Source organism: Cyclopterus lumpus, chromosome 5 (genome assembly GCF_009769545.1).
Source record: "Cyclopterus lumpus isolate fCycLum1 chromosome 5, fCycLum1.pri, whole genome shotgun sequence".
Lineage (NCBI taxonomy): Eukaryota > Metazoa > Chordata > Actinopteri > Perciformes > Cyclopteridae > Cyclopterus > Cyclopterus lumpus.
In genome coordinates this window covers 17,721,544-17,746,133 of record NC_046970.1, presented here as the reverse complement: position 1 = coordinate 17,746,133, position 24,590 = coordinate 17,721,544, and the positions used below count along the sequence as shown (strand labels likewise).

At 40.8% G+C, this 24,590-nt stretch overlaps 1 protein-coding gene across 2 annotated transcripts in view; it reads left to right on the top strand.

The window, feature by feature from the left end:
- The window catches only part of atg7 (ATG7 autophagy related 7 homolog (S. cerevisiae)), a 53,961-nt gene that overhangs the window by 9,018 nt on the left and 20,353 nt on the right, over positions 1-24,590 (top strand). For both annotated transcript variants that reach the window (XM_034533609.1, XM_034533610.1), the window contains exons 11-18: positions 33-177; positions 1,845-2,003; positions 5,047-5,241; positions 6,171-6,416; positions 7,783-7,898; positions 9,988-10,063; positions 14,190-14,270; positions 18,642-18,764. In XM_034533609.1, coding sequence (XP_034389500.1) covers positions 33-177; positions 1,845-2,003; positions 5,047-5,241; positions 6,171-6,416; positions 7,783-7,898; positions 9,988-10,063; positions 14,190-14,270; positions 18,642-18,764 — 1,141 coding nt within the window. The remainder of the gene's footprint in view (positions 1-32; positions 178-1,844; positions 2,004-5,046; positions 5,242-6,170; positions 6,417-7,782; positions 7,899-9,987; positions 10,064-14,189; positions 14,271-18,641; positions 18,765-24,590) is intronic.

Below are 24,590 nucleotides of genomic sequence, written 5' to 3'. Positions count from 1 at the left end.
TGCACTCTGCTGTCTCCATTGATTGTCTGCAGACTTGCAGAGTCATCAGTGGACCTGAATCTGAAGCTGATGAGATGGAGGCTGGTTCCTTCCCTGGACCTGGACAAGGTGGTCTCCACTAAGTGTCTTCTACTGGGAGCTGGGACTCTGGGCTGCAATGTAGCCAGGACTCTCATGGTAAGGATGGAAGGACCTGGACAATAAGACAGAGGGATACATTTAGGAATAACATATACAGGAATTAGACACTGTTTATAAGACTTCGACAATTATGTTACATTGTACATTACATGACCAAAAAGGGTTTAGGAGTGTAGTGTGATCTTTGCTGTTGATCTTTGTTTAATTAGCATGTTCCTGTCATGTATCTGCTGTACTAGTACCAGCCTTTTGACAGCAATGTGAATCTTTGAAGTGTTACAAATGAAGCATCATGAATTGTTACAGAAAACTAATGTTTAAAAAAAAAGAAGAAGAGATAATAACATAATAGTCTATTCTCCAGAAAACCCATCCAGGATCTCCTATCAGTGAGCTAGTTTAACACAACACAACTTGACAGGATTTAAATGTATAGCTTTCTAATCTAATCCTCTGAATGACATTTTAATTTACTTCAAATTCTGTAAATCTGCATGCCACGTGTCTTGATTTAAATTGGAACTTTACATGCTGGAATTATCTTGGTGCAGAAACCTTAAGATAAGATCAAAACTGTACTTCCTAAAGAGACACGCTCTACAGATGTAGTTCAATCAGCTTTTGATGGACATTTTAGGAAACAGTCCAACCTGTCACTTTAATTGATTCAACTATCAAGAAATATAACTGGTAAGGCAATTAAAACATGTTGCTTCCGAAGTGCTGCAGTCTGTGAAGTCTTTTTTTGTTCTGGTTAAATTGTCATATTGTTGTACATATGGTTACCATTGACATTCACAGAGAGCAATCAGTGACCACGTAGTCAGGATTTTGATTAGCACTTTAATGTCTTGGCAAATATTAGCTCAGTTGATTATCAGTAACGCGCTACTAACTGTTGACCGGCTAGTGACATCTATATAGCATGGCCCTGCACAACTTCTGTTCCTTTCCAGGACAGATGGGACAGAAAGATATCAACCAAATTATTCTGCAGTCATCCAATCATTTTTTAATATATTTTTTTTAAATCTTGTCCTCGGGAACAAAACGCATGCCATGAAATTCGCCTCATATTCTCAAAGACGTTATGTGCTTTTCATCTACAGAGCAAAAATGCATAAATGTGTCCCCTCTAATGTTTGTTATGGTGTAATGCATTCCAGTGACCTTAAATTATCAACTTGTCAAAAAAACCTTTTCATGGCAAGAATATTTGTTTAGCTTCATAACAGTATAATTCAGGAGCCCATGATTTGATCCACAAATTTCCCATGAAGTTTATCCAATAACACAATACAGATTTACATAAGAACCTACTGCCATTCTGTGTGTTTACTGTAAGTCTGTTGCCCCAGCATCAAATGAATGTGCTTATCAGTGACCAGATCCAAAAGGCTGGTTCTCTGAAGGGTTTTAAGATATTTTTCATACACCACCACAGTAAATTGAACTCAAACTCACTGACTACATTATAGTGCTGTCATAGCATTGTTACACTGTTCATTATGAATGCACGTCCATTATTTCTAAAAAGTGGAATTGCCAGTATTAATTTATAAACGCACACTGGTTACACAAGCTCCCACTCATTGTCACTGAAGCTGCTTAAGACAACGTTCATGTAAAAATAATAGAGTTTAAGTATTTCTAAATAATGTGATTTTAAAATGATTTAAATCCATGTCTCTTTTGCTCTCCAGGGATGGGGAGTGAGACGCATCACATTTGTAGACAATGCGAAGATCTCATACTCCAATCCAGTTCGGCAGCCGCTCTATGAGTTTGAAGACTGTCTCGGAGGAGGGAAGGCCAAAGCCACGGCAGCTGTTGATCGACTCACCAAAATCTTTCCTGGTGTGGTGAGTGCTTAAAATCAAAAGATGATGTTCCTGATGCCGAATTTGATCTCTCTTTGTATGTGAGGTCATCCATCATTAGCTCTCTGGACATCTGATACATTTTCTCTTTTGTATTTGTTTGTGAATGCTCTACTTAGTTTGTATTCCTAAAGTTGATAAGTATTGTGGTTCTGTTGATTTTTCACATTTACGCAGCAGGTTTTTATTGCTGTGCAACAGCATTGTCGTTAAAATCTGAATTTTATTAATGCTCATATATCTGCATAATCTTTATCCTATTTGATTGGTCTTGTCTGAGATGTGACGGCCAAACCATGCAGAAAATGAAGAGTCGTGTTTGCATATTAATGCAGGCAGTTTCATTACGTTGTTAATTAATGAGTGGGTGCTCCGGGGAAGATATTTCGTTGAATAACTAAATTAAAAAGCAGCCCCACACCACAGCACGGCTCTGTTTTGGTGCAAAAGCAACCATCTCTTATTAGGCTACTTGGAAAAACATGATTCACAACATAAATATGCATTCAGTCTATGTGTGCTGATGTTTAGTGATGCAAGAAGATGTAGGCAGTTCATTTTTATTTTGCCTGCCCTCAGATGGCATGTACTGCTGGGATTCAGGAGGTCTCGGAAGTTCAAATTCAACAATCCATTTATTAAATTGTTTCCATTAAGTGTAAAGTTACAGCCCTTTGTATCTGGTAAGCAGTTATTAGGGCTTCTAGCTCAGTGGTTCTGAGCCTTAAAGGGAGCAGGTCAACCAAAAGGGATGTTCTCTCTCAAATAGTTTATTTTGAAGGATTTATTTGGGGCCTGAAAATGTGAGAGAATCCAGTTTATCATGCGGGGAAAAAAAGAAACCCACATTAAAAAAAAATATATATATATATATCAACTTAATTTTGTGTAACCACTCCAATCTCAGGTTATGGGTCTGTTGTTAATTAATAAAAACAAAAAAAAGAAGTATATTAAATCTTAATCTTAGGTATAAATCTATTCTACTACATTTTAATATTGTCTTACGCCATTATATTAATTCGACAGCTGTAAAAAATTACAATTTGACATGCAACACACATAATCATTTCTAGAATAGTATTGGTATCGAGTATTGGTGTCGAGAACACTACCCAAATAAAGCTCAACCTTTCGTTAATACAACATTAAAGAATTGCTTTGTGAAACACAACAAACTCATTGAGCAGCTGTTATAACAAACACGGCAGTGCTTGTAGCCCTGCTTATGGTGTAGTTCTGTGGATTTCGGTTAGTTGGTCCACCCATCCGTGTTTCCATCTGTTGGTCCCAGATAAAAAGACACACACACACAAATGATTGACATGTCATCAACTTTCTATCCCGGTCTCTCTATCGGACCCTGTCATTTTCATATTCCCTCTTATTGTTGTGGGAATAAAAAAAGAAAGTAAAGAGCAAAGGCTTGACTATTGATGGATGGCCCATGTGTTTCCTTGACATCTGGTGTCTGTCTGGACGTCTGGTTTGTCGACCCCCAGCTGCATCCATAGCAGACTTCCAATAATGTGGGTGTGTGTGCTTTTTTTTCCTCTCTCTTCCTGGCTTGTTTTCCTCCAAACACAGAGGCACCAGGTGCCAGTGTGAAAGATAGAAATAAATACAAACACAGAAATGCATCAATTGAACCGAGAGGAGTGGCACAAGGTCACAATGTTGAAAAGGTCGTAAGACGATTTCATATTTTGTCTGTGGACAAATACTGTCCCTTGACATTTACAGGATAGCTTGTGGTGTTGTCTCTTTTTTTCTCTTTAAATTTTGTCAACAGCGAGCTGGTTGAAAATATCAAGTGGCATTGTTGGATTACCATGAAATGCTGTTTATCCATTCAAGAAAGGATTTTTCCACAGTTGGAATGATTTGTCTTTGTTGGAGGCCAATTAGAATAGTACTCTCATCTCTGCAGCCTGAAATAACCTCCTTAATACTTAGCAACAAAGTGAAATGTAAATTCAAGACTTGGTTAACGGCTCCCACTCTCGACACATGGAGAGCGAAGGCAGTCGATCCACTGATTTGGCAAAAGTGGCATTTCTTCTTGTTAAGATCTCGCACCTCGTCTTTGCCCTCTTCTGTCCTTCTCTTGATTATGAAATGACTCTTGACATTTCCATTTGCCTCGCTGTCAAGCTTGCATTCCCTGGAGAAAGTCTTAATAATAAGTTTGGCAATGGATAATATCAGTCATTGAAGATTTTTTTTTATGGAATTGGAAATTGCAATTCAGGGTTTCTTTTTCATACTTGCATACCATCGGCGTATACAGGAGAGTCAAATACACGCTGACCTCAGGTCAACTGTGGCGATTAATGTGATGAGGCACAATCCACAGTTTGGTGACTACCTCTGCTTCACCTTCACTCATCTGTCTACATATCAGACCAATGTGTCACTCACCAGAAAACACAAAAAGACTGTTTTGGTTTAGTTAAGATTTGAGCGTCTGGCTTCTCATACAGCAACTGATAATTTATTGAAAATATGTTTTATATTTTCAATATTTTTCTGTATTGTCAAGTATGTTAAGACAGCACTGAAACGCAAGTCATTGCATTGTATACACTTTTGGAAATAGTTTACATAAGGGCTTGTTTTAGACGGTGTTGAATTAAGTGTTTCTTGCATATATCCATGTATATATGTGTGTGTGTGTATGTATGTATATATATATATACATATTGAATAAATCCATGTTGCAGCAGCTGATTTGCACCATCTAGAGGCAAGGAAAATTAAAGATGTTTGACACTTTTGACGTTCTAATATACCCAAACTTTAAAATTGTCCAGAAACAATGTTTATTTGAAATGTTTTAGTCAAGTATGAATCCGTTATCACATTTCCCTGTTTGCAGATGCACAGATATTGCAAAATTAAAACCCAAAAGGTTTCTATCATTGTCCAAGAAAATCAGATACAAAAAATACTTTTCATTTGCAAATGTGTATTTAGTATTCAGTCTCAAAGGGTTTTCTCTGCCTCTCTCTTTGTCTTCCTGCAGATTGCAGAGGGTTACAACATGAGCATCCCCATGCCTGGTCATCCGGTGGATTTCTCTGAGGCCACTCTTTCCCAGGCCCAGAAGGATGTCGAGCTGCTGGAGAAGCTCATTTCAGAACATGACGTGATCTTCTTACTAATGGATACGAGGGAGAGCCGCTGGTTGCCTACGGTGATAGCTGCCAGCAAGAGGAAGGTAGGAAGAACCGAACAGCCACACTGTCACTGACCAGCGGGGTCACTAACGCTGCACTTATCACATCTTCTATGCACGATGAATCAAATGACAGTGTTGTCTCGTGTTTACTGGATGTTTAAATGGGTAATGGTTTTATAATGTACTAGCCAAAACCGCTGAGGCTGTTCTTCTGAAGTATTAAAGAATACATTTATTGATGCAACACACTAGACATTTGTCTGCAATGTACATTTACTTCAATGGTAGTACTGAGGCTTATTAAAGGAATCAAGACTGAGGCTTTCCACAGATCTGTTTGCTTAAAGGATCCAATGGACCTCGTAGACAAAATGCAGCACTGTGGCCGCAGACGTTTGTGACTTGTTTTCGTTTTGCTTTAAGCTGAAACTTTTAGATTTGGAAATCGTTTCACTTATCTTGCAGGAAATTGAATTGAATGTTCTGTTTACTAGCTGGAATTCTATTAGTTGCCAGGCAATGTTCGATTATTGAACGTTGTGTCATTACCTTTTAATGCCTCCAGGGGTCTCGATGATGCAGCTTCGATATTGCTATATGCAGTTGGATGTTTTTTGGACTGCTAATTGGGTCTTCTTGATTGCCTGCTCAGCTGAGAGGTTATTTGGCCATTTGTTTTATTTCCAATTTTTATTTCCCTTGCTTCTTTGAGTGTCTAGAAGCTTTACACATTGTAAAGAGCCTATTCCTGTTTTATGTCATTACTTTTTGATTCAACCCATTACAACCTTGTTGTTTGTGTAAAATGAGCCATTTTGTTCATTTGATTTTGTTGAAATGTGCTGCGTGGGTTTGTGATTGTGGCTTTGGATTGAGTTAAAGCCATTTAAGATCGGTCTTTGCCAATGCTTTAAATAAAAATCTTTTGTTTTCATGATTTACCATAATTGTTGTCTTTCACTCTCCAGCTGGTGGTTAATTCCGCTTTAGGCTTTGACACATTTGTCGTGATGCGCCACGGCCTTAAGAAGCCCCCCGTCAGTCAGAGTGTTTCTGCAGGAGCAGACTCCTCCACTTCCTGTTCTTCTGCTTCCTCTTCGTCCACCACACCGGCCGGCTCTGCGCCCTCTGTCCCAGCATCCTCTCTGTTCTCCAACATCCCAGGGCACAAGCTGGGCTGCTATTTCTGCAATGATGTTGTGGCACCTGGAGATGTGAGGAAAAACCAACAGATTACGAGCATGCACTCATCTCATTAGCTCACGTTATGCACTTAGAACAAACACACTGCCAAAAAGGCCAAACATTTCAGAATAAACAAAGCATTTAGGTTTCTTAGATATGTTTTCTTCGACCAAGCTTGTTGTAATATTCAGAATGGGTGAAATCGGTGAAAGGCCTGAATGCTACCTCACCAGCACCAGTTGGTGGAGACCAAAACAAAGCTCAAAAGACAGTGAATGTTGTATTTTTATTTTTCAGTTGCCCAGAAACTAAAAAAAAAATAATGCTAATGTTGTCCTGTTCTAACACTTTCCCTATAAACTTTAGAAGTTGATAATATGTGAAATTAAAATTATCAACATAATGATGCAGGTTTAAATTGCATGGTTTATGTGATTATTTTTGGGAGGATTTTATGATCAATATCATAAGCTGAAATAATTTTGAAATGTTATGTTTAATCATGTTGTCAAAAAGAAGGGGGAAGATGTTTGACAGCCTTTATTTCCTCTCGCCAATCACATTTTGTGTCCTGTGTCCATTTTTTGTACCCTTTGTGACACACTTTGTTTCTCTCTTGTTTTTTCCTTTATGGCCTTTTGGTATGAAAGCAATCCATTTATGAAAGCAATCCATCAGCTAAGGCCAGACTCTATTGTTGGAAACTGTACTATTCAGCTCTGACGTCTATTAAAAATGCCATATGGCTCCATTCTGCTGTCACAGGTGTTAGTCATGCTAACACCTGAATTAAAGGCACAGCTTCCTTTCACAAAAGTTGAGTTTGCTGAATGAATGACTAGAAAGTTGTCGATAATATAGTGCGTATACAAGTTGTTTTGGATTGAAGCAAAATGGTACATTTTGTGAAACACATCAAACTCATTGAGCAGCTGTTATAACAAACATGGCAGTGCTTGTAGCCCTGCTCATGGTGTAGTTCTGTGGATTTCGGTTAGTTGGTCCACACATCCGTGTTTCCATCTGTTGGTTTGTTAATCCAGCCAATATCCAGACAACCATTAGATGAAGGGGCATGGAATTTAGTACAGACATGAATGGGCCCAATTATGAAAATAGTCTGGCATCATTAAATGCCCCTTAACTAAAAGGACTCCCATAACAGTCATTGTGTGGAAAATAGACTGCAATCAAGTAATTTAGTCATTAACTGCTCACTCAACCGACGTCCTTCTAGATAACAGCATCATCTTAAATCCGTTGGGAGCAAAATGGAACAATTTTATACCTTCCAATTTGATTAGTGTTGACCTATAATGCCCAAACCTATCATCTTCTCTTCCTTCCTTATTTTAGAGGTAACGCTATGATTTCTTTTCTTTTTGTTGTAAACAGTCAACCAGGGATCGGACTCTGGATCAGCAGTGCACCGTGAGCAGACCAGGCCTGGCTATGATTGCTGGAGCCCTGGCTGTGGAGTTGATGGTGTCCATTCTGCAGCACAGTGAAGGGTAAGCACAGCAGACTTACAAAAGTGATGTAGGCCAATTATAAGAAGTAGTACGAACTAATTACATTTATTGAACAAAGAAAAATGTTGTACTTGGTTTTAAGGTTTTCCTTTTTGATATCTCTGATGGCAGCTCTATTGCAAAATGTATGTTATGCACAAAAATAATGTTTCATATCATCAAGAAAACACAAAAACATCTCTGATCCTTGATGGTGGATTTACCACTCAGCATGGTTCCAAAGGGTTCCATGTCATTCCTTCTTCATCTTGTTTTACCAACTAAAACACACACAAATCTGAATCTAATAATAAGATCCTTGCAAAAACCTTCAGAGGTCTGCCAGGTCAGACACTCCCCTCCCTCAGTGAGCCCCAGTGTGTTGGGTTGCTCACTCCAGGGTTAAAACTAAAGGAGATTGTGCCTTTTGATGTTGTGGCTACTCAACTGCCAGTAAACTTGACTTGCTTACTTTTGCTTTTTGATGGAGTCGCCTTGAAGCTGAGGTCTCACTGCACTGCAGATAGTGTCTTTTAATTGGGTTGTAAGACAGCACCCCAAATGAACTGTACTTCAGCCCAGGAACCTGTGTTCGCTGCAGAAGCTTTGTTGCCATTTATATAGATACGGTCCAGATAGTACACAACATTAAATAAAGAATAAAATAATAATAAAATCACAAGTAAAATACATAGACCTACAAATGCCTTAGACAGCTGTACCAGTGCCTCCACAGCTGAGACGGGTAGCGCGTAGAACTAAACTTTATGTTTGATAAAACCAGGATTATTTCATTTTCGGAGTCATTAACCCGGCAGATAAATTTAAACATCTTGGAAACTCCTGCAGCCACAAACATGTCACTGGCACTACTCCATCTCGGTCTCTTCAGTAATATTCTCATGGCATCATTATAAGCTACTTGAAGTCTCTGTAAGCTTGTAATTGGACCACAAATGTGCAGTGCAGAGAGGTGTGCAATAGATGCATAGATGGATAGATGGATAGATAGATAGATAGATACTGTATTCATCCCCAGGGGGAAATTGTTTGTAGCAGCAGCAAACAAGGTTACAATATATACAATACAATAAAATAGCATTTATAATCCATCTCTCTCTTTTATTCCTCAAAAGCTTGGTTGCTGTGATTCAGTCAGCTCTCAAGTTCACTTGGCAATCTGTACTTGCTCGATATTTGGGATTCTTAAAAGTGTGTATGTGTGTGTGTATATATATCTGTTCAAACATTGATGAGGATGTTTTCAGGCTTATTAAGTGTGCACAGAGGTGTTTTTGTGGAAATGTAATCATGTGTGCCAGTTTCGTTGAAAGTCATACTAAAGTGGCTGCTTGCTGGGCCTGATAAGACAGACGTTATAAGCCGTTGCAGAGCTGCTCTGCCACTCCTGGATAAAGAGCTTAGAAAGCAAAGAAGAGGAGAGTCTTCATGTACACTCTGTATCGCTGAAGTTGTGTAACTTCTTCCTTTACAACAAGATCTCCCTCTCTTGCATCTGCCCTCTCTGTGTCCTTGTTTTTTTTCTTCATAGCTGTTTGTTTATTTCTTTTGAACCCACTTTCCTCCATCTCTTCATCCCTTTCGAGGCCCTTATGCTGGTGTTCATATAAACGACCATGGACTTGTCACATAAGGATTCATGTTGCAGCAGTTTGACAGACATTTCAAATGTGCAGAACTAAACTGAGCTCAGTGTGAGAGTTGATACATTTTCGTCATTGTTATCCACGGAGAGTCAAATCTTTTAAACCTGGATAGATTTACTGGCAAGCAGCAGCAGCAGCTCATGGAAAATGTAAAACTTGTTAAATGTTCAAGCAAATGGGATAACGTAGTTCTCAATATAGGCTATCAAACTCACAGTCTTGTGACATTACATTTTCTGTGTAGATTTGCTACAACCCTGTATAATAAAATAATTGGCATCTCCCATTATGGTATTGTGTTGTTCTGTTAGGCTTGTACCTGACATGTGTCATATTATGGCATGTTCAGGGAGATGTAACACATTTTTCTCTTTCAGTCAACATTTCTTTCTCTCTCTCTCTCCCCCCCACCCCACCCCCAGAGGCTACGCAGTGGCGAGCAGCAGCGACGACAGAATGAATGAACCGCCCACCTCTCTGGGTCTTGTGCCACATCAGGTCAGACACTCAAACTCACTCACATCCATCAACTTGTTTTATAGTGAGGACACTCTATGCTGTTTGTCCGTTTACCTCCATCAGCCATCTATGTTTGAATTCTAAGCCTCACATTCCTAAATGGCATATTTCTTTCTGTTATTGTGTACTGATTAGGTTCAATCCAATCTGAATATTATTAAATACATGTAATGCTTTACTTTTAGAAAATTGTTAATTTTGCAAAGTAGTCTTCAAAGTCCTTAACAAACACAAATATAAAAGCAGTGGCCATACAGACCTGTAACTGCAATAAAATGCATGATTTAACCAATAGTAATACAATTAAGTCACTTTAAACAATAGCGTACATATTTATAAATGACGACATTAAGCAGTTGCTGCACTTTATGGCATGCAAGATTGCAGATTATTTTAGTTAGCCACAATACTAGCATCTCAGATGGATACTAAACGTGTTCCTGTAGAAAGCTGGATGAAGCACTGCTGCTTGTTCCTTTTTAAAAAAAGAAAAAGAAAATTGAAACAGATGAGAGTGTATAAAAACCATTGAGGGCAAATATAGGGTATCAGGTGGTTAAAAGTGACATGTTACAAGCACATGAGGTACTCAACCAGATCTTGAAGCAGGATGGCCTTGGTTTTATGTCTAGCTTCAGCATTATGAGCCAGCTGCATCCCACCAAGACGTGTATGTATTAAGCTTTAGTTACGCTCTGTAAGAATATATTGTTTTTTACTACTCAGTTGTTCTGTACACTGGATAAACAGAGTGTAACATTGCGCAACATGACAGCCCTGCAAGAGAAGCTAACTTACTAAAACAGCTTGAGGCTTCTGCTTCAGTTGTTTGTGTTGCAACTCCTTTCTGTTTATTTGGACTTCGTGGTATTGAAGCTCCTTTATAATGCTTTGTCTACCTCATTTGAACATGAGAAAAATATAACCTCAGTACCATACCACGCGTACGCACAGCACCACGCAATATGTAACTACTAGTTGTGTACACTCAACTATGGGATTTGTACAAGTACGATAGTGAGTGAAGTATTTGTCTTTTGTATTTGTACTCCACTACATTGTTTCTACTTGTGATTCTACAGGGTGGTATTGCTACGCTGATTCACAATCCTCAGCTTTCACACAAACATCAATGTGATATTTTCTCTGAGAAAGATCTCTAAATGCTTCCAAAGAAGGCTTACAATAGTAATAGTTAAGGGTAGGCAGCCTCTTATTAACACTCTCCATCTTCCACAGGCACACCCCCGCTGTTTTCTCCACTGCTTTGGTCCATTTACCATTTACCATTTACCGCATACTGTGCAAAATATCACAAATGGGCTTTGGCTGTGTTTTTACTGCAATTTAAGCTTTAAAAATGTTGTGCGAAATCCATTCAATCCCAAAAAACATCTCTCTGCTATACTTTTTTTATATAAACACCTCTCTGACCTTTCAGAATGCTTAAAAAGAGTCACCACGGTTGTTCTGTTTTACTGTACATGGGATGTTATCTTCATGTAATTTTAAGGGTCATGTGAAATATTCAACATTAGCACGAGACAAGATTCTTAATGAAGAGACTCCACGTCCCCTAAGATATAGCTCTGTGGCTCACCATAACAGATCATAACTGTATTTAAAGTGCTGCTGTTGTGGAGAACAACATGACTTCCGTTCATAGGTCAAGGAGCAGATGAGTTGAGTCAATCAGTGAGTTGGCTAGCTCATACTTCCTGAAGACTATGGAGAAGAACGTGTGCCCTCGTGTAGCCATATTTCTATGATCTTGCCATCATTTTTGTGTTCAACTCTTATGTATGTTTTATTTTTTTGAGGGATAGTGCTGTGGAGTGACTACTGTGTTCTCTTTCCAAGCTGTGCCCTTTTGCTTACTGCCTATTGTCACATACTCAAGTATCTCACCCCCTCCATTGGCATCATCATCAGTATTCATCACCCTGAGAATCTGAATTTCTGCCATTTGCTTGACACCTCCGCCACTTGTGGTATTTCAACCACATAATTAAGAGAAAAGTAGAACGCAAATGGAGAGCGAGAGAGAGAGAAGGAGAGGGGATGGTTGTGTATATTATATACAGTTTAGTATATATTATGCCTGGAATGCATGTCCCTCCAGCTATCTCCTGCTAATACAGGGTGCAGATGTAGTTCGAAGCTGCAATCTTTTCCGTGGTGCCACAGTGACAGCTTATGGTGCTTTACAGAAACTACATAATGTTGTATTTATTTACAAATGCAACAAAGTGCATTTGTAAATAAGGGCACTTTATATAATATGCCCTGTATATAATATTTGTATATACAGGGCACTATATTTTTGAGTGCTGTGTTACAAACACCCTCTATCTTTAGACCCTTAATCTGGAAATCTGTGCCACCAGTTGTCTTGTAATATGTATACAGCCTGTTACTACGGAAAGATATAAAAGACATGACGTGATTCAGAAAAAAATAGCAAAAGCTGTTTGACTAAATTGAAACGTCTTGCAAGACAAAGTAAGATAAAGCAAGAACTTCTTTTAAACTTGATTTACATCTTAACCCGATAGCCTGCCTTGTCTAATGCATATTTGACCCCGAAAGGGGCAACTGAAATGGGGGTGCATGAAGATGTTCAAGAACCAAAAGCTTTTAATTTTCAGCCCTGTACATTTTCACCTGGTGTAATTTGATATGTTTTAGGAAATATTTGTCAGTAAAAATGATATTCAGGAAGATACTTCATGCTGTGTTGTACATGCGTCAATAAAAAACATGAGTGAAGCTTTTATTAGGAAAACAGGAGAATGTGGGTATAAGAGAGGAGGACGTATAAGTGGTGCTTTCAACGTGTGTGTGTGTGTGTGTGTGTGTCACAGGTTCTTTAGACAGTAATATAGGTAATTAGCCAACATTACAGCAGCCATAAATAGGAGTGAAAGCTTTCAGCCATCAAAGATGTGATGAAAAGGTGTTTTTAATATGGTAGCTTGTGCTTCCTTGTGTCCTCTGTCCTCACGCCATCATGGAGGATCCTATCCCCTTAAGTATACCTCCTATAGGAGACATTCAGCGAGGAGAGAGGAAACTCTAGAGTATCCTTTGCTGAAAGAAGTCTTTTCGACACCTGTTACATGAAAGAGGCGTGGCACACAGCTGGAATAATCCCAAACCATGGCAGGACTCTACAGATGCAACTGTTCCTTTTTGATATTCATAATTTATAGTTATTTAAGGTGGTCAAGCTATCTGCCCTTCACCGATTGTGTAGCGCCCTCGTAAGGCATTGTTCTAACCGCATTCCTCATTTCACCTTGATACTACTTTTTGTATTGATTTTAGGCTACATCCAATTAAACTGCTATAATCATGAAACAATGCTTACAAAAGCAAACGGCTGCTTTCGTCAAATTATTAAATCAATAACAACATAGAATAACACATTATGCAACATTGTGAGTGTGATTAATAGTAAATTATTACAGTTCTGCTCATCTGACAGATCATAAAATACAGTACTTCAACAAAACAATGGACACATGATGCAGCTGTGTCACACATCATATTTAATTGACGTCTCTTTTAAGTGACAGATTCCTCTTTTCTCGTGTCTCTTACTCGCCTCCTCCGCTTATATGTCTCAGGGGTGGGATTAAGAAGTGAGGAGAAAAGGTGAGGAAAGGAATCAAGGAAATATGTAGTATATTGAAAGGCACTCAGTGTTTCACTGAAAAAAGGCTGTCGTCTCTATGGCACCAGAGGGCGCTCTTGGCATGATTTTAAAATCTAGAAAGCACAAGAAGTCAAACTTCCTCCAAAATCGTCAAGCCCCCTGTTTAATGTTTTACTACTCTACTACTGTTACATTCACTTCACTTGCAAAGAATATTGGCATCATAGGTTCTTTATTCTCGCAAACTGAATACTTTCTGTCCGTAAACTTATGTACTGCTCTATTTTCTATTGAGTTATCTTGTGTTTTCAGCTCTTGATGATGTGCTCATAATTTAAGTTGTCATTGTTTATGAATTGTATGAATGTACTTTTAAAGGAGTGTGCCTCTTTGGGATCATGCTGTCACGTCATGTCAGTTTTTGACACGTTGATTTCTCATTCACAGATCCGAGGCTTTCTTTCGAGGTTCGACAATGTTCTGCCCGCAAGCATGGCCTTCGACAAATGTACTGCCTGCTCCCCCATTGTAAGTAGCAACCATCGTTACTGACTAGTTCAAATGATGTGTCTTCAAATCCAGTTTACTAACAAGACGGTGTTTAGAGAGTATAAGAAAGATTGATGCGTAGTTGCAGATAAGTAGGTTCTGATTGTCTTATCAGATACGATTCTATTATCTAATATGTCACAACATTGTTTTGAAGCACACATCGCAGCCTTAGCAGAGATGAGGGATTCCCAATCCTCTCTGTTCTACATTGTTCAGTCAGTGGAGCTGTGTTGAAATGTTGCCCCTGGAGGAATACTGAACGCACACACACACGCACGCACACACACACACACACACACACACAGAGGGAAACGTTGGTAAAACCATATGGTAACAATCAGGCAGCAGTTGCACATTGTCGTATGAGAGGAATTAGCTCCCACCGGGAGTGTGTGTGTGTGCGTGTGTGTGCAGATGGGATGTTGAAGGGTCCACACATCCCCAAGTCAGCCAAGCAGGGTAGGAGAGTTTGCCTTTGTGTCTTTTTACCACATTGTCATTGGTTCACAGTCAACTGGCCAAGTCTTGTCCCAGGTGGCCCTGTGGTCACTGTGTCCAGTAATGTGATTGGTTGGTGTACATTAGTGTCAGACCAAGTGAGGGATACAAGTTAGAGGAGAACATTTAAAAAAAATTAAATTAAAAAAATTTAGAGCAAGATGATGCGGGGGGGGGGGGGGGGGGGGGGGTAAAGAGAGGAAGTGTAGTGCTGTAGAAAGAGTGTTGTGATGAGTGGAGGACTGGTTTTCTCTCTCTCTTTCTCCCCTGATCTCAATGCAGTCTTTGTGTCTATAAAGAGGTCATAAAGCCCCATATCTATCACTTTAATGTGAAGACAGACTGAGAGAGAAGCTGGGAGAGGGGGGGGGGGCTTTTTTAGCTTTGCTTAAGTTTTGCTCCACCTACGCTGCTTCTGAGAAAAAAAAGTGTTCCACTCGATCTTAAGGTTTCATGTTTCTGCCAGTGTGACTGATGAGATTATTTGGACTGTTTGGAGGGTTCATAGGGTTTGATAGGGATTGGGGTAAAGCCTGTGTAGTCAGGAACAATGAACAACATGAGTTAGGAAAGACGATCCTCTGCTGAGGCAGGGATAAAGGTTATGTAGTGAAATTGGTGAATATGTTTTGATTCCATTAATCCCACCCACACACACACACACACACACACACACCTTTTTCCCTTTTATTTATTTTTTTATTTGCTTATCTGCCTTTCTTTTTTTTTCTACCAGCCTACGTCAGTTTTCCTCTCCTCTGTATGTGTGTATATATATATATATATATATATATATATGTGAGTCTGTGAGAGAGAGAGAGAGAGAGCATGTCTGTCTGTGTGTATTCCTGCCGCTGTCAGCTGTGTGCTGCCAGGTCACTATGGAAACAAAACAATTCAGCCCCTGTCTGGGCTGGAGCAGTTCCTGTAGAGTTGGGGCTTTTTTTGTGTGTGTGTGTTTCCTGTGTGTGTGTGTGTGTGTGTGTGTGTGTGCATGTGTATGTGTGTTTCCTAACTCTTTCTGGGGCTGCAAGCCAATAAAACTACACACCATAGAGTAAATCTCAGCTGACGTGGTCTTAGACCATGCCAGACATCTCTTACTACAACGACTTGTACTAACACTACCAGATATGCCATATGCTACCAATAATAATGGCAAAATAAGTTTTTTTAAATTTATAATTGTTTTACAGACGTAGTGCAAAAAAAAAAGACAACATAGCTAATGCATTTCTTCCTTCTGAATAACTAAACTGTTGGAACTGTTTTGTACGTATACTTTAAATAAATCGTCCTCATGTTACAGATTATAAAGATAAAAACTGTCATTTTATTAAATTCATGGATGCTCTAATTTTGCTCCTTTTCACAAAGTTAGATCATTGTACATTAAATGTCTTTGGCTTTGAGACAGTTAGTCAAACAAAACCAGCAATTAAAAAAGCTAATCTTGGGCTGTGCGGAATATTTTATTCGTATATACATTCTTACTAGCAATTACTTCCACGCTAGGTGCAATTATAACTCTTTTTAGAATATCACTCAGTGCTGTTTTTACGTATATTACGTCGACACGCATGCATTGTACCGCAATCACAGATTGCCAACTACACACACTTTATTGGATGTTCTTCCTGTAAAGTGTGCTGAATCTATGAAATGCTATGAGGCCCGAGTGGTTACTCAATGAGTCAGTATGGAGTTTGTGCGTTTCCAAGTGTCTAACCTGGCGTATTGATTCAAGTCAAACCCGTTGAATCACCAGGAACTGTTTACTCATCGTTCAGTAAGGGTCACATCATGGCAAAACCACAAATCAAGAACCTCTCAGCATGTTATTGATTGTTATGAATCAGCCATTGATTTGAACTGACTTTAACTTTAAAAAACAACAGTCAACTTTGTTCTTCATGTTAACAACATTAGTTCGAGCCCCTCTGAGCCATCCGGACCACCCAGTGTATGTTTGATATGTTTAAGGATGTGCCACACACACATACACATGCAAGCACACACATCCTCAGCCTATAATGTCTGATACTTTCAGTTAGTATCCACACAGTATGGATCCACTAACAACTTCAAAAATAAATCATCATCACTGTAAAATAAAGCCAGAGGCTAGAGATTTATGTGGCTCCATAAGGAAGGAAGCTTTAGGACAAGTGCACATGTACACGTGTGAATCCATGTAGCACACAGATGTTGATGATTCCATGGTGCTGTGCGTCAACAGCACACAGTCACTACTGAAAACCATCAGTGCCTCATTAACAATGACGGAATCGAGTAAACTTTTCATGTCTCTTCCGTTCTCTGTGTAAACTTACATTATGTTCATGTTTTCATTGCATTTCCTCCACACTGGTCTTGGCACAGCGCAGTTTGAATTGGTCAGATATTAGATGCTTCACATACATAAAGCATTTGATGTAGGTACAAATTACATGTTCAAAAATGCACAGCCCCCATCTCATTTGAGTTGGCTGAATTTTTCTTCATAAGCTTATTTTTTATTTAGCTTTATAATTGGCAGAGAGATTGCCCTGGAACTCACTCACCACGTACACAATGCACAACACTTTTCCACGTGACTGGATTCTGTAGAGGTCTTGCGCTTGTCTACTGATATGGACATGAGTGAAGGGTTTTCGTGTGTGTGTAACTGTGTATCTGTGTGCATTACATGGAGTGATGCACTCCAGCGATAAACTCTATCTCAAGATCATCACAGTTGCTCTCTGTGTCATGAGCATCTGTATTTCAACAAAGTGTGTTTTGGGCCGCTGGCGTCTCATGTAACGGATCCCGTGGCTGGAAGTGGAGAATCAAAGAAATAAAAGAGGGAAGGAAAGAAAAGAGAGGTTGAAAAGATGAACGAGGGACACGTCAGTGTGCATTGTGTGTAGTGTGTCTGGCTCCACGACTAGACGCCAGGTCAGTCTGCGAACACACACACACACACATACACACACGCACGCACGAACGAACGCACACACACACACGTACGCGCAAGCACAGACGTTGATGCGCCCAGTGTGTTGATGTCTGAGGCGGAGGTAACCCTACACCTGCAGAGGAGGATCTGTGGGCGGTCCATGAAAGGAAGGTAGTCGAGAGGGCAGAGTGTGGTGTGTGTGTGTGTGTGTGTGTGTGTGTGTGTGTGTGTGTTTTGGAAAGAAGGTGTGGGTATTTGAAGTCAGTGCTGGTAGGAGATCAAGGTAAACGCTGATCTGTTTCACAGGTTGTGCCTATGCACCAGGGCAATTAAGAGTGCATTTTTAATTTCATACCATTTTAAAAGATTATTTTTATCTGCTTTTTGAGGGAAGATTTCTCTTTGCCACCTCATAATGTTTTTGATTTAGGTGAACAAGTGCTGACACATTAGCATGGCTCGGTGTACACAACTTTGAGAAGTGTCTTGGACATTACACAATGTTTTACTTGAAAACGGCAGTTAAAGCTGAAGACATTAATTAATTCTCTACCCTTGAGACTTAAATCAGACCTTTCAGGGACATTACTTCCACATCGTTCAACCCGTCTTCCATTATAGTCTACAACTTGCTGTGTATAGTATAATGAATAGTGCTTATACAGTATAGTGCCTCAGTAACTACAAAATGTATATTTACGCTGGTCCATGTTGTCTACACATTCATTTAAATAGAAATTAGCATTGTAAAACATAGCAGCCAAAATATAATACTCAATATGCACATGGACCAATACAGTGATATAATGTTTCAGTCAGAAGGGATTTACTATTAACCTATGAATAGTCATTACATTTCCTGTTCAATTACTGACATTTTTCTTTTTTTTATGTTGTTTTTCGTCCAGGTCCTGGAACAGTATGAGAGGGAAGGTTTCAACTTTCTGTCCAATGTTTTTAATTCTACCCACTCATTCCTGGAGGACCTGACAGGGCTGACACTGTTGCACCAGGAGACACAGGCCGCAGAGGTAAATCACACTCTTATACATCACAAACGGGTTCAGATAAAAGCACAAAGTCAAACTTTGATGCATGCACTTAGTTAGTGTTTAGTTAAGCCTTGGAGTTGTTGTTGATTTTTCTCTCAACCCAGTTTTCAAGAGATGGTCAGTTGAGGTCAGAAGCTGCTGACCTTGAGTCGGGATACTGTTTGGTGGTGGAAGAAACGCTGTGAGCAACTTCTGAACATGACCGATTGTGCACTTTGTAAAGGAGGCAGAGGACTAGGGGGAATCCTTTCCTGCAAAGGTTGCTAATAAATAATAAAAAGTACTGCAGAGGCAAAGCGCCAGGAAAGGATGAAATTGGCATCTGAGATGCTGAAGAGGCTATGCTGTGCCTTCTTGGGAAATATTTATCTAGGAAATCTGGTTGCAGCTGCAAGCATACTGAATTGTTCCTCGGAGTTTGCCCATCCCTGTATTGTGTTGTGGAAGGCTTATGATGGAGTTCTATTCTAGGGTGTCTTCTCGGGTGTACTGTGATAATATGGGATCATAGCTAAACAACATTTGGTATTTGTGTAATTAAAGTGAGTCAAGTCCGTCCTCAGTGGGCATTGTACTTCCCCAATGTGGTGCCTTGTCACCAATTCTGTTGTCTTTTGGCAAAGCTGAAGAATAGAGAGTTTCCACTTTGGTCATCTCAGGATTGCATCTCTGCTTTTTGCAGATGATGTCAGGATGGCGTGAAACCAAGAGTTCGCCTCCAAGTCTCAGACAGTCGTGTTCAGAAAAGTGGTGGAGATTATGGTGGAAATCCTTTACTTGGGGTAGCAACTTGCTCACAGCCCATCAAGCTCTTTTACATTACATTACATTACATGTCATTTAGCTGACACTTTTATCCAAAGCGACTTACAATAAGTGCATTCAACCATGAGTACAAACTCAGAACAACAAGAATCGAGAAAGTACAATTCCACCTCATTCCACCATTGAGGAGCCAGCACAGCAAACAGTCGTGACTTTGAGTGTTTAGCTCGCAGTGACGGAACTACGAGCCGATTGGCAGAAGCCGAGCGAAGTGAACGAGCTGGGGTGTACGGTTTGCCATGTCCTGGATGTAGAAGGGACCCGATCTGTTCGCAGCACGGTACGCAAGTACCAATGTTTTGAAGCGGATGCGGGCGGCCACCGGTAACCAGTGAAGGTCGCGGAGGAGCGGAGTAGTGTGGGTACATTTCGGGAGGTTGAAGACCAGTCGAGCAGCTGCATTCTGGATGAGCTGTAGAGGTCGAATGGCCTTAGCAGGTAGCAGCTCTTGAATTCCTTCTCAAGTGAGGGTAAGACAAAGAATGACAGGTGAATTGGTGCAGCATCTGCAATGTACGTTAAAGGGGTTCAATATCCCGCCTGGCCTGGGAATGCCTCAGGAGAAGTCAGACGTCATGGCTGGGGAGAGGGACTTCTGGGTGTTCTCGCTTTGCCTGCATGAGCCGTGACCTGGGCCCAAATACGGGACAGAAAACGGATGGCTGGATGGAGCTGAGTTTTACCAGCTCCTCCTGTGGAAACTGAAGTCTTAAGAAGAATTTAATGTCTTAAATTAAATGTTTTAATAGGAGCTCCACTGTTTTAATTCAAAAGCACAGATATATTTGTCTCGTAATCTTGTTCTAATTATTCTGTTGTAGCAGCACACAGTTGATGTCCACGGGGCAACGAGGGGAAAAAACGTTCCAACAAACATGCAGAAAACTTGGTGGTGGAATATGGGTGGTTTTCCTCAAGACTCCCCTCTGACATGAGACAGAAGGGGGGGGTTCTGACATGCCGAGCTCTGGGAAAATCCCACGTACTTTCTCCACAACTCCTACGCATAACACACAGATGGAGGAGGGTAGAAGAGAAAAGCAAGGACACACGACGGAAAGGAGGGAAAAGAGGAGTGTAGATAAGAGAAACAGTGGAGGGAGAAAAGACGGGGAGAAAAACAAAAAGAAAACTAAATAGGACAGAAGGTTAAAGAGAAAGAAAGTAGGAGCTAGCAAATAATAATAAAAAAAAATATATATATATATATATATCTCCTTTTTGCTATCTCCCTCATTCCCTCTATCAATCTGTACCTCATCCCCTATCATTCTCTCTATCTCTTTGGATGGTTCCTTCCTTCTTTATTCAACCCACCCTCTCTACCTTGATGAAGTGTGTTGAAGTGTCTGGCTCAGGTCCCTTTCTCCTCAATCATGAGATAGAGGGATTGTTTTGATTGCTCAGCCCACTAGCGCCATAAGTCTTAGCGACTGTTTCCTGTACACAGATTAGCTATTCCAAAAACTACTGCACTTGGAGGACGTCCCTTCAAGTTATTTTTTTCCTATTCTAGGAAAGCACAGAGGTTCTTCTCCCACTTCTGAAAGCATATTATTACTTATTTCATGCGTGAACCCACTAGAAACAGGCCTGTGGCTCATTTCGGATCGTGTCCCACATTTTAAGAAGTACCGGCCCCATATTAATGATAATTCCCAATGTAAAAATTAGGGGTGTAAAGTGTCCTTGGAATTGTATACAGCTATGAGTCATCATTGGATGATTATCATCGCTTCCAGTTGTTTATTTACTGACTTGTTGCTTTAAGAAGGTTTTCCATGTATCCTTAAACATGGCTTTAGTGTCTCTGTCCACCTAATGGTAGGGACTCAAAAGAAGTCTATATATTTTGCAAAATGTTTGTGCATGGATTTGAGTGGATTTAAATGACTTTATTTGCAAGTTGTTGTTTTTACAATGCTCACTTCGCTCCCTAAAGCGTGTGTGTGTGTGTGTGTGTGTGTGTGTGTGTGTGTGTGTGTGTGTGTGTGTGTGTGTGTGTGTGTGTGTGTGTGTGTGTGTGTGTGTGTGTGTGTGTGTGTGTGTGTGTGTGTGTGTGTGTGTGTGTGTGTGTGTGTGTGTGTGTGTGTGTGTGTAAACTATAATCTACGTCACCAATTAGCAGTACTATGTACTTATGGCCTATTTTGGGCTAGTTTGTAACCTGAGAACCACTTATTATTCAGTCACCACATGGTTTTGGGGGAGTTCTAATTCGGTAAAAGTTTAGACTGACTAAAAGCGTGCGTGCGAGCGTACGTACAAGCGTGCAGGCGTGTAAGCGTGCGTGCGAGCAAGCGTGCGTGCGTGCGAGCGAGTGAGTGAGCGTGTACATATCAGTGTGAATGGCTTCTTTGTGAGATCAGTCCAAATGGGATTTTGAACCCTGGCAGAGTGGAAAATGTACTATGAATCTGGCAAATTAGTTACATGCTTTTTAAAGTTAAGTATGCAACATGTATTTTAAATGAGTGGTATGAGTGGTAAGGAAAGACAAATATGACGAACCATTTTTATATATTCATGGCATGAGCTGTATTTGTACTGTATTTTCCCCCACTTTTACTCTCCAATTTGGTATGGCCGGTTTCCCGACTGCAGTCCTTGCAACTGTTCCTTCCAATGTCACTGCCCTCAGTTTCAGTAAACTTCAAACAAAGGGCTTGGCACCAAATCTGTTGCTGTATGTGAGGGCGACGGATCCTATTCGTCTTCTATGGGGATCCAGCCGCGTGTTACGTGATGATGCGGCTCGACGAAGTTGCCTCATCACTTGCTGCCTCTGAATTTGCCGATCAAATTCAATGGAAATTACGCTAGGCAGCGCTGGTGTAATATGAATTAAGATTCTGTTGCTGCATTGCTTATCTCTGGCCTCAAATGTTTTCAGAAACGTATCTTACAACATATTTTATTGAGGCCTTTGGCGTGCCACATGTCTTGGCTGATACGCGGTTTCTCCAATCACGTCTTTACTTTACTTTCGACCAGTCATGGGGTCGGTTAAATGTAGTTAAGCATAAATAACGTTTCACAAAATGACCATTTATAATAGAAAAGCCTGTTCAGTTCAACCAGGTTAGATGGCCCACATTGGCCCTTCCAGATCAATCCCTATTGCGTATTAACCAGCGTATTCAAGTGTTTATCCGAACTGCACTCAGCCCATTTTTGCTGAGCATTTAAACAAATGTTGAGCCAGTGTAGAGTCGTGTGAGCATGTCAGAACAGAGTGTTGTGTTGGCTGATTAGCCTTCCTGAGGGTCGGACAAATCAACACACACAAAACACTCAGAGCCTGAAAGGAAATGAGAGCCTGGACTGGATGTTGGTCCTCTCCTCTGACGCATCCATCCTTTTTTTGGCTTGGCAGATGACATTATATAAAATACTGTATATATTCATCCAAACAGGCACATAAAGAGGTCAGGCTGATCCTAAGAGGATAGAAGACAAAGGAGCTGTATTTTCTCCCGACAAAATCTCAATATTATTATAGCCCTTTTATTTTATTAGCACAATATAAAAGGGCTACAACCTACACATAATAATGATTCGGTGCCTTTGCTTCAGTCTATGAAACATACAGAATTGTAGTAAGGGAAATTATAAATTAGAATCTTTTTTTTGGTATTTTTTTTGCTCTACAGTTCAATCCATTAAATGATAAACAAAGTCAGAGCTCAAGTTTTGTGTTTGTTGTTCCCAGTTCTTTTTGGGAGAAACTAAATCCAATTGATACATTTCAGCCTTCCACTAAAAGTTAGTTTTTAATAATATAACAATGATAATATTAATTTAATTTACATAGCACAATTTAAAATGCAAGCGAAATCTCAAGGTGTTTTACATACAGTGAAAACAATTAATAGTACAATGTCAAAACTGAGCTATATCCATCCATCCCATCCATCCATCCATTATCACCCGCTTATCCGGGGTCGGGTCGTGGTGGCAGCAGGTTCAGCAGGCCGACCCAGGCTTCCCTCTCACCCGCAACACTTTCCAGCTTATTCTGGGGGATCCCGAGGCGTTCCAAGGCCAGCCGGGAGATATAATCCCTCCAGCGTGTCCTCGGTCTTCCCCGGGGCCTCCTACCAGTTGGACGTGCCCGGAAAACCTCTAATGGGAGGCGTCCAGGAGGCATCCTGACTAGATGCCCGAACCACCTCAGCTGACTCCTTTCGACACGAAGGAGCAGCGACTCGACTCCAAGCTCCCCCCTGATGTCCGAGCTCCTTACCCTATCTCTAAGGCTGAGCCCGGCCACCCTACGGAGGAAGCTCATTTCGGCCGCTTGTATCCGAGATCTCGTTCTTTCGGTCACGACCCAGAGTTCGTGACCATAGGTGAGGGTTGGAACGTAGACCGACCAGTAAATTGAGAGCTTTGCCTTCCGGCTCAGCTCCCTCTTCACCAAGACGGACCGGTACAGCGCCTGTTTTACTGCTGCAGCTGCACCGATCCGCCTGTCGATCTCCTGCTCCACCTTACCCTCACTCGTGAACAAGACCCCAAGATACTTGAACTCCTTCGCTTGGGGTAGGCAGTTTGCCCCCACCTGGAGGGAGCAATCCGCCGGTTTCCGGCAGAGCACCATGGCCTCAGATTTGGAGGTCCTAACTCTCATCCCTGCCGCTTCGCACTCTGCTGCAAAACGCCCCAGTGAATGCTGGAGGTCACGGTTCGAGGAGGCGCCTTGCCAGTTTTTTGACTACCTTAGCGACCTCTGCCAGGGATATGGGTGAAACCACCCCAAAGTCTTCCGGCGCTGCCCCCTCTCCGGGGGACATGTTGGCCGGGTTTAGGAGTTCCTCAAAGTGCTCTTTCCACTGCCCGACGATGTCCCCAGTCCGGGTCAGCAGTTCCCCCCACCTGCTGAGAACAGCCTGGGGTAGACCCTGCTTTCCCTTCCTGAGCCGTCGGATGGTTTGCCAGAACTTCCTTGAGGCCAACCGAAAGTCCTTTTCCATGGCC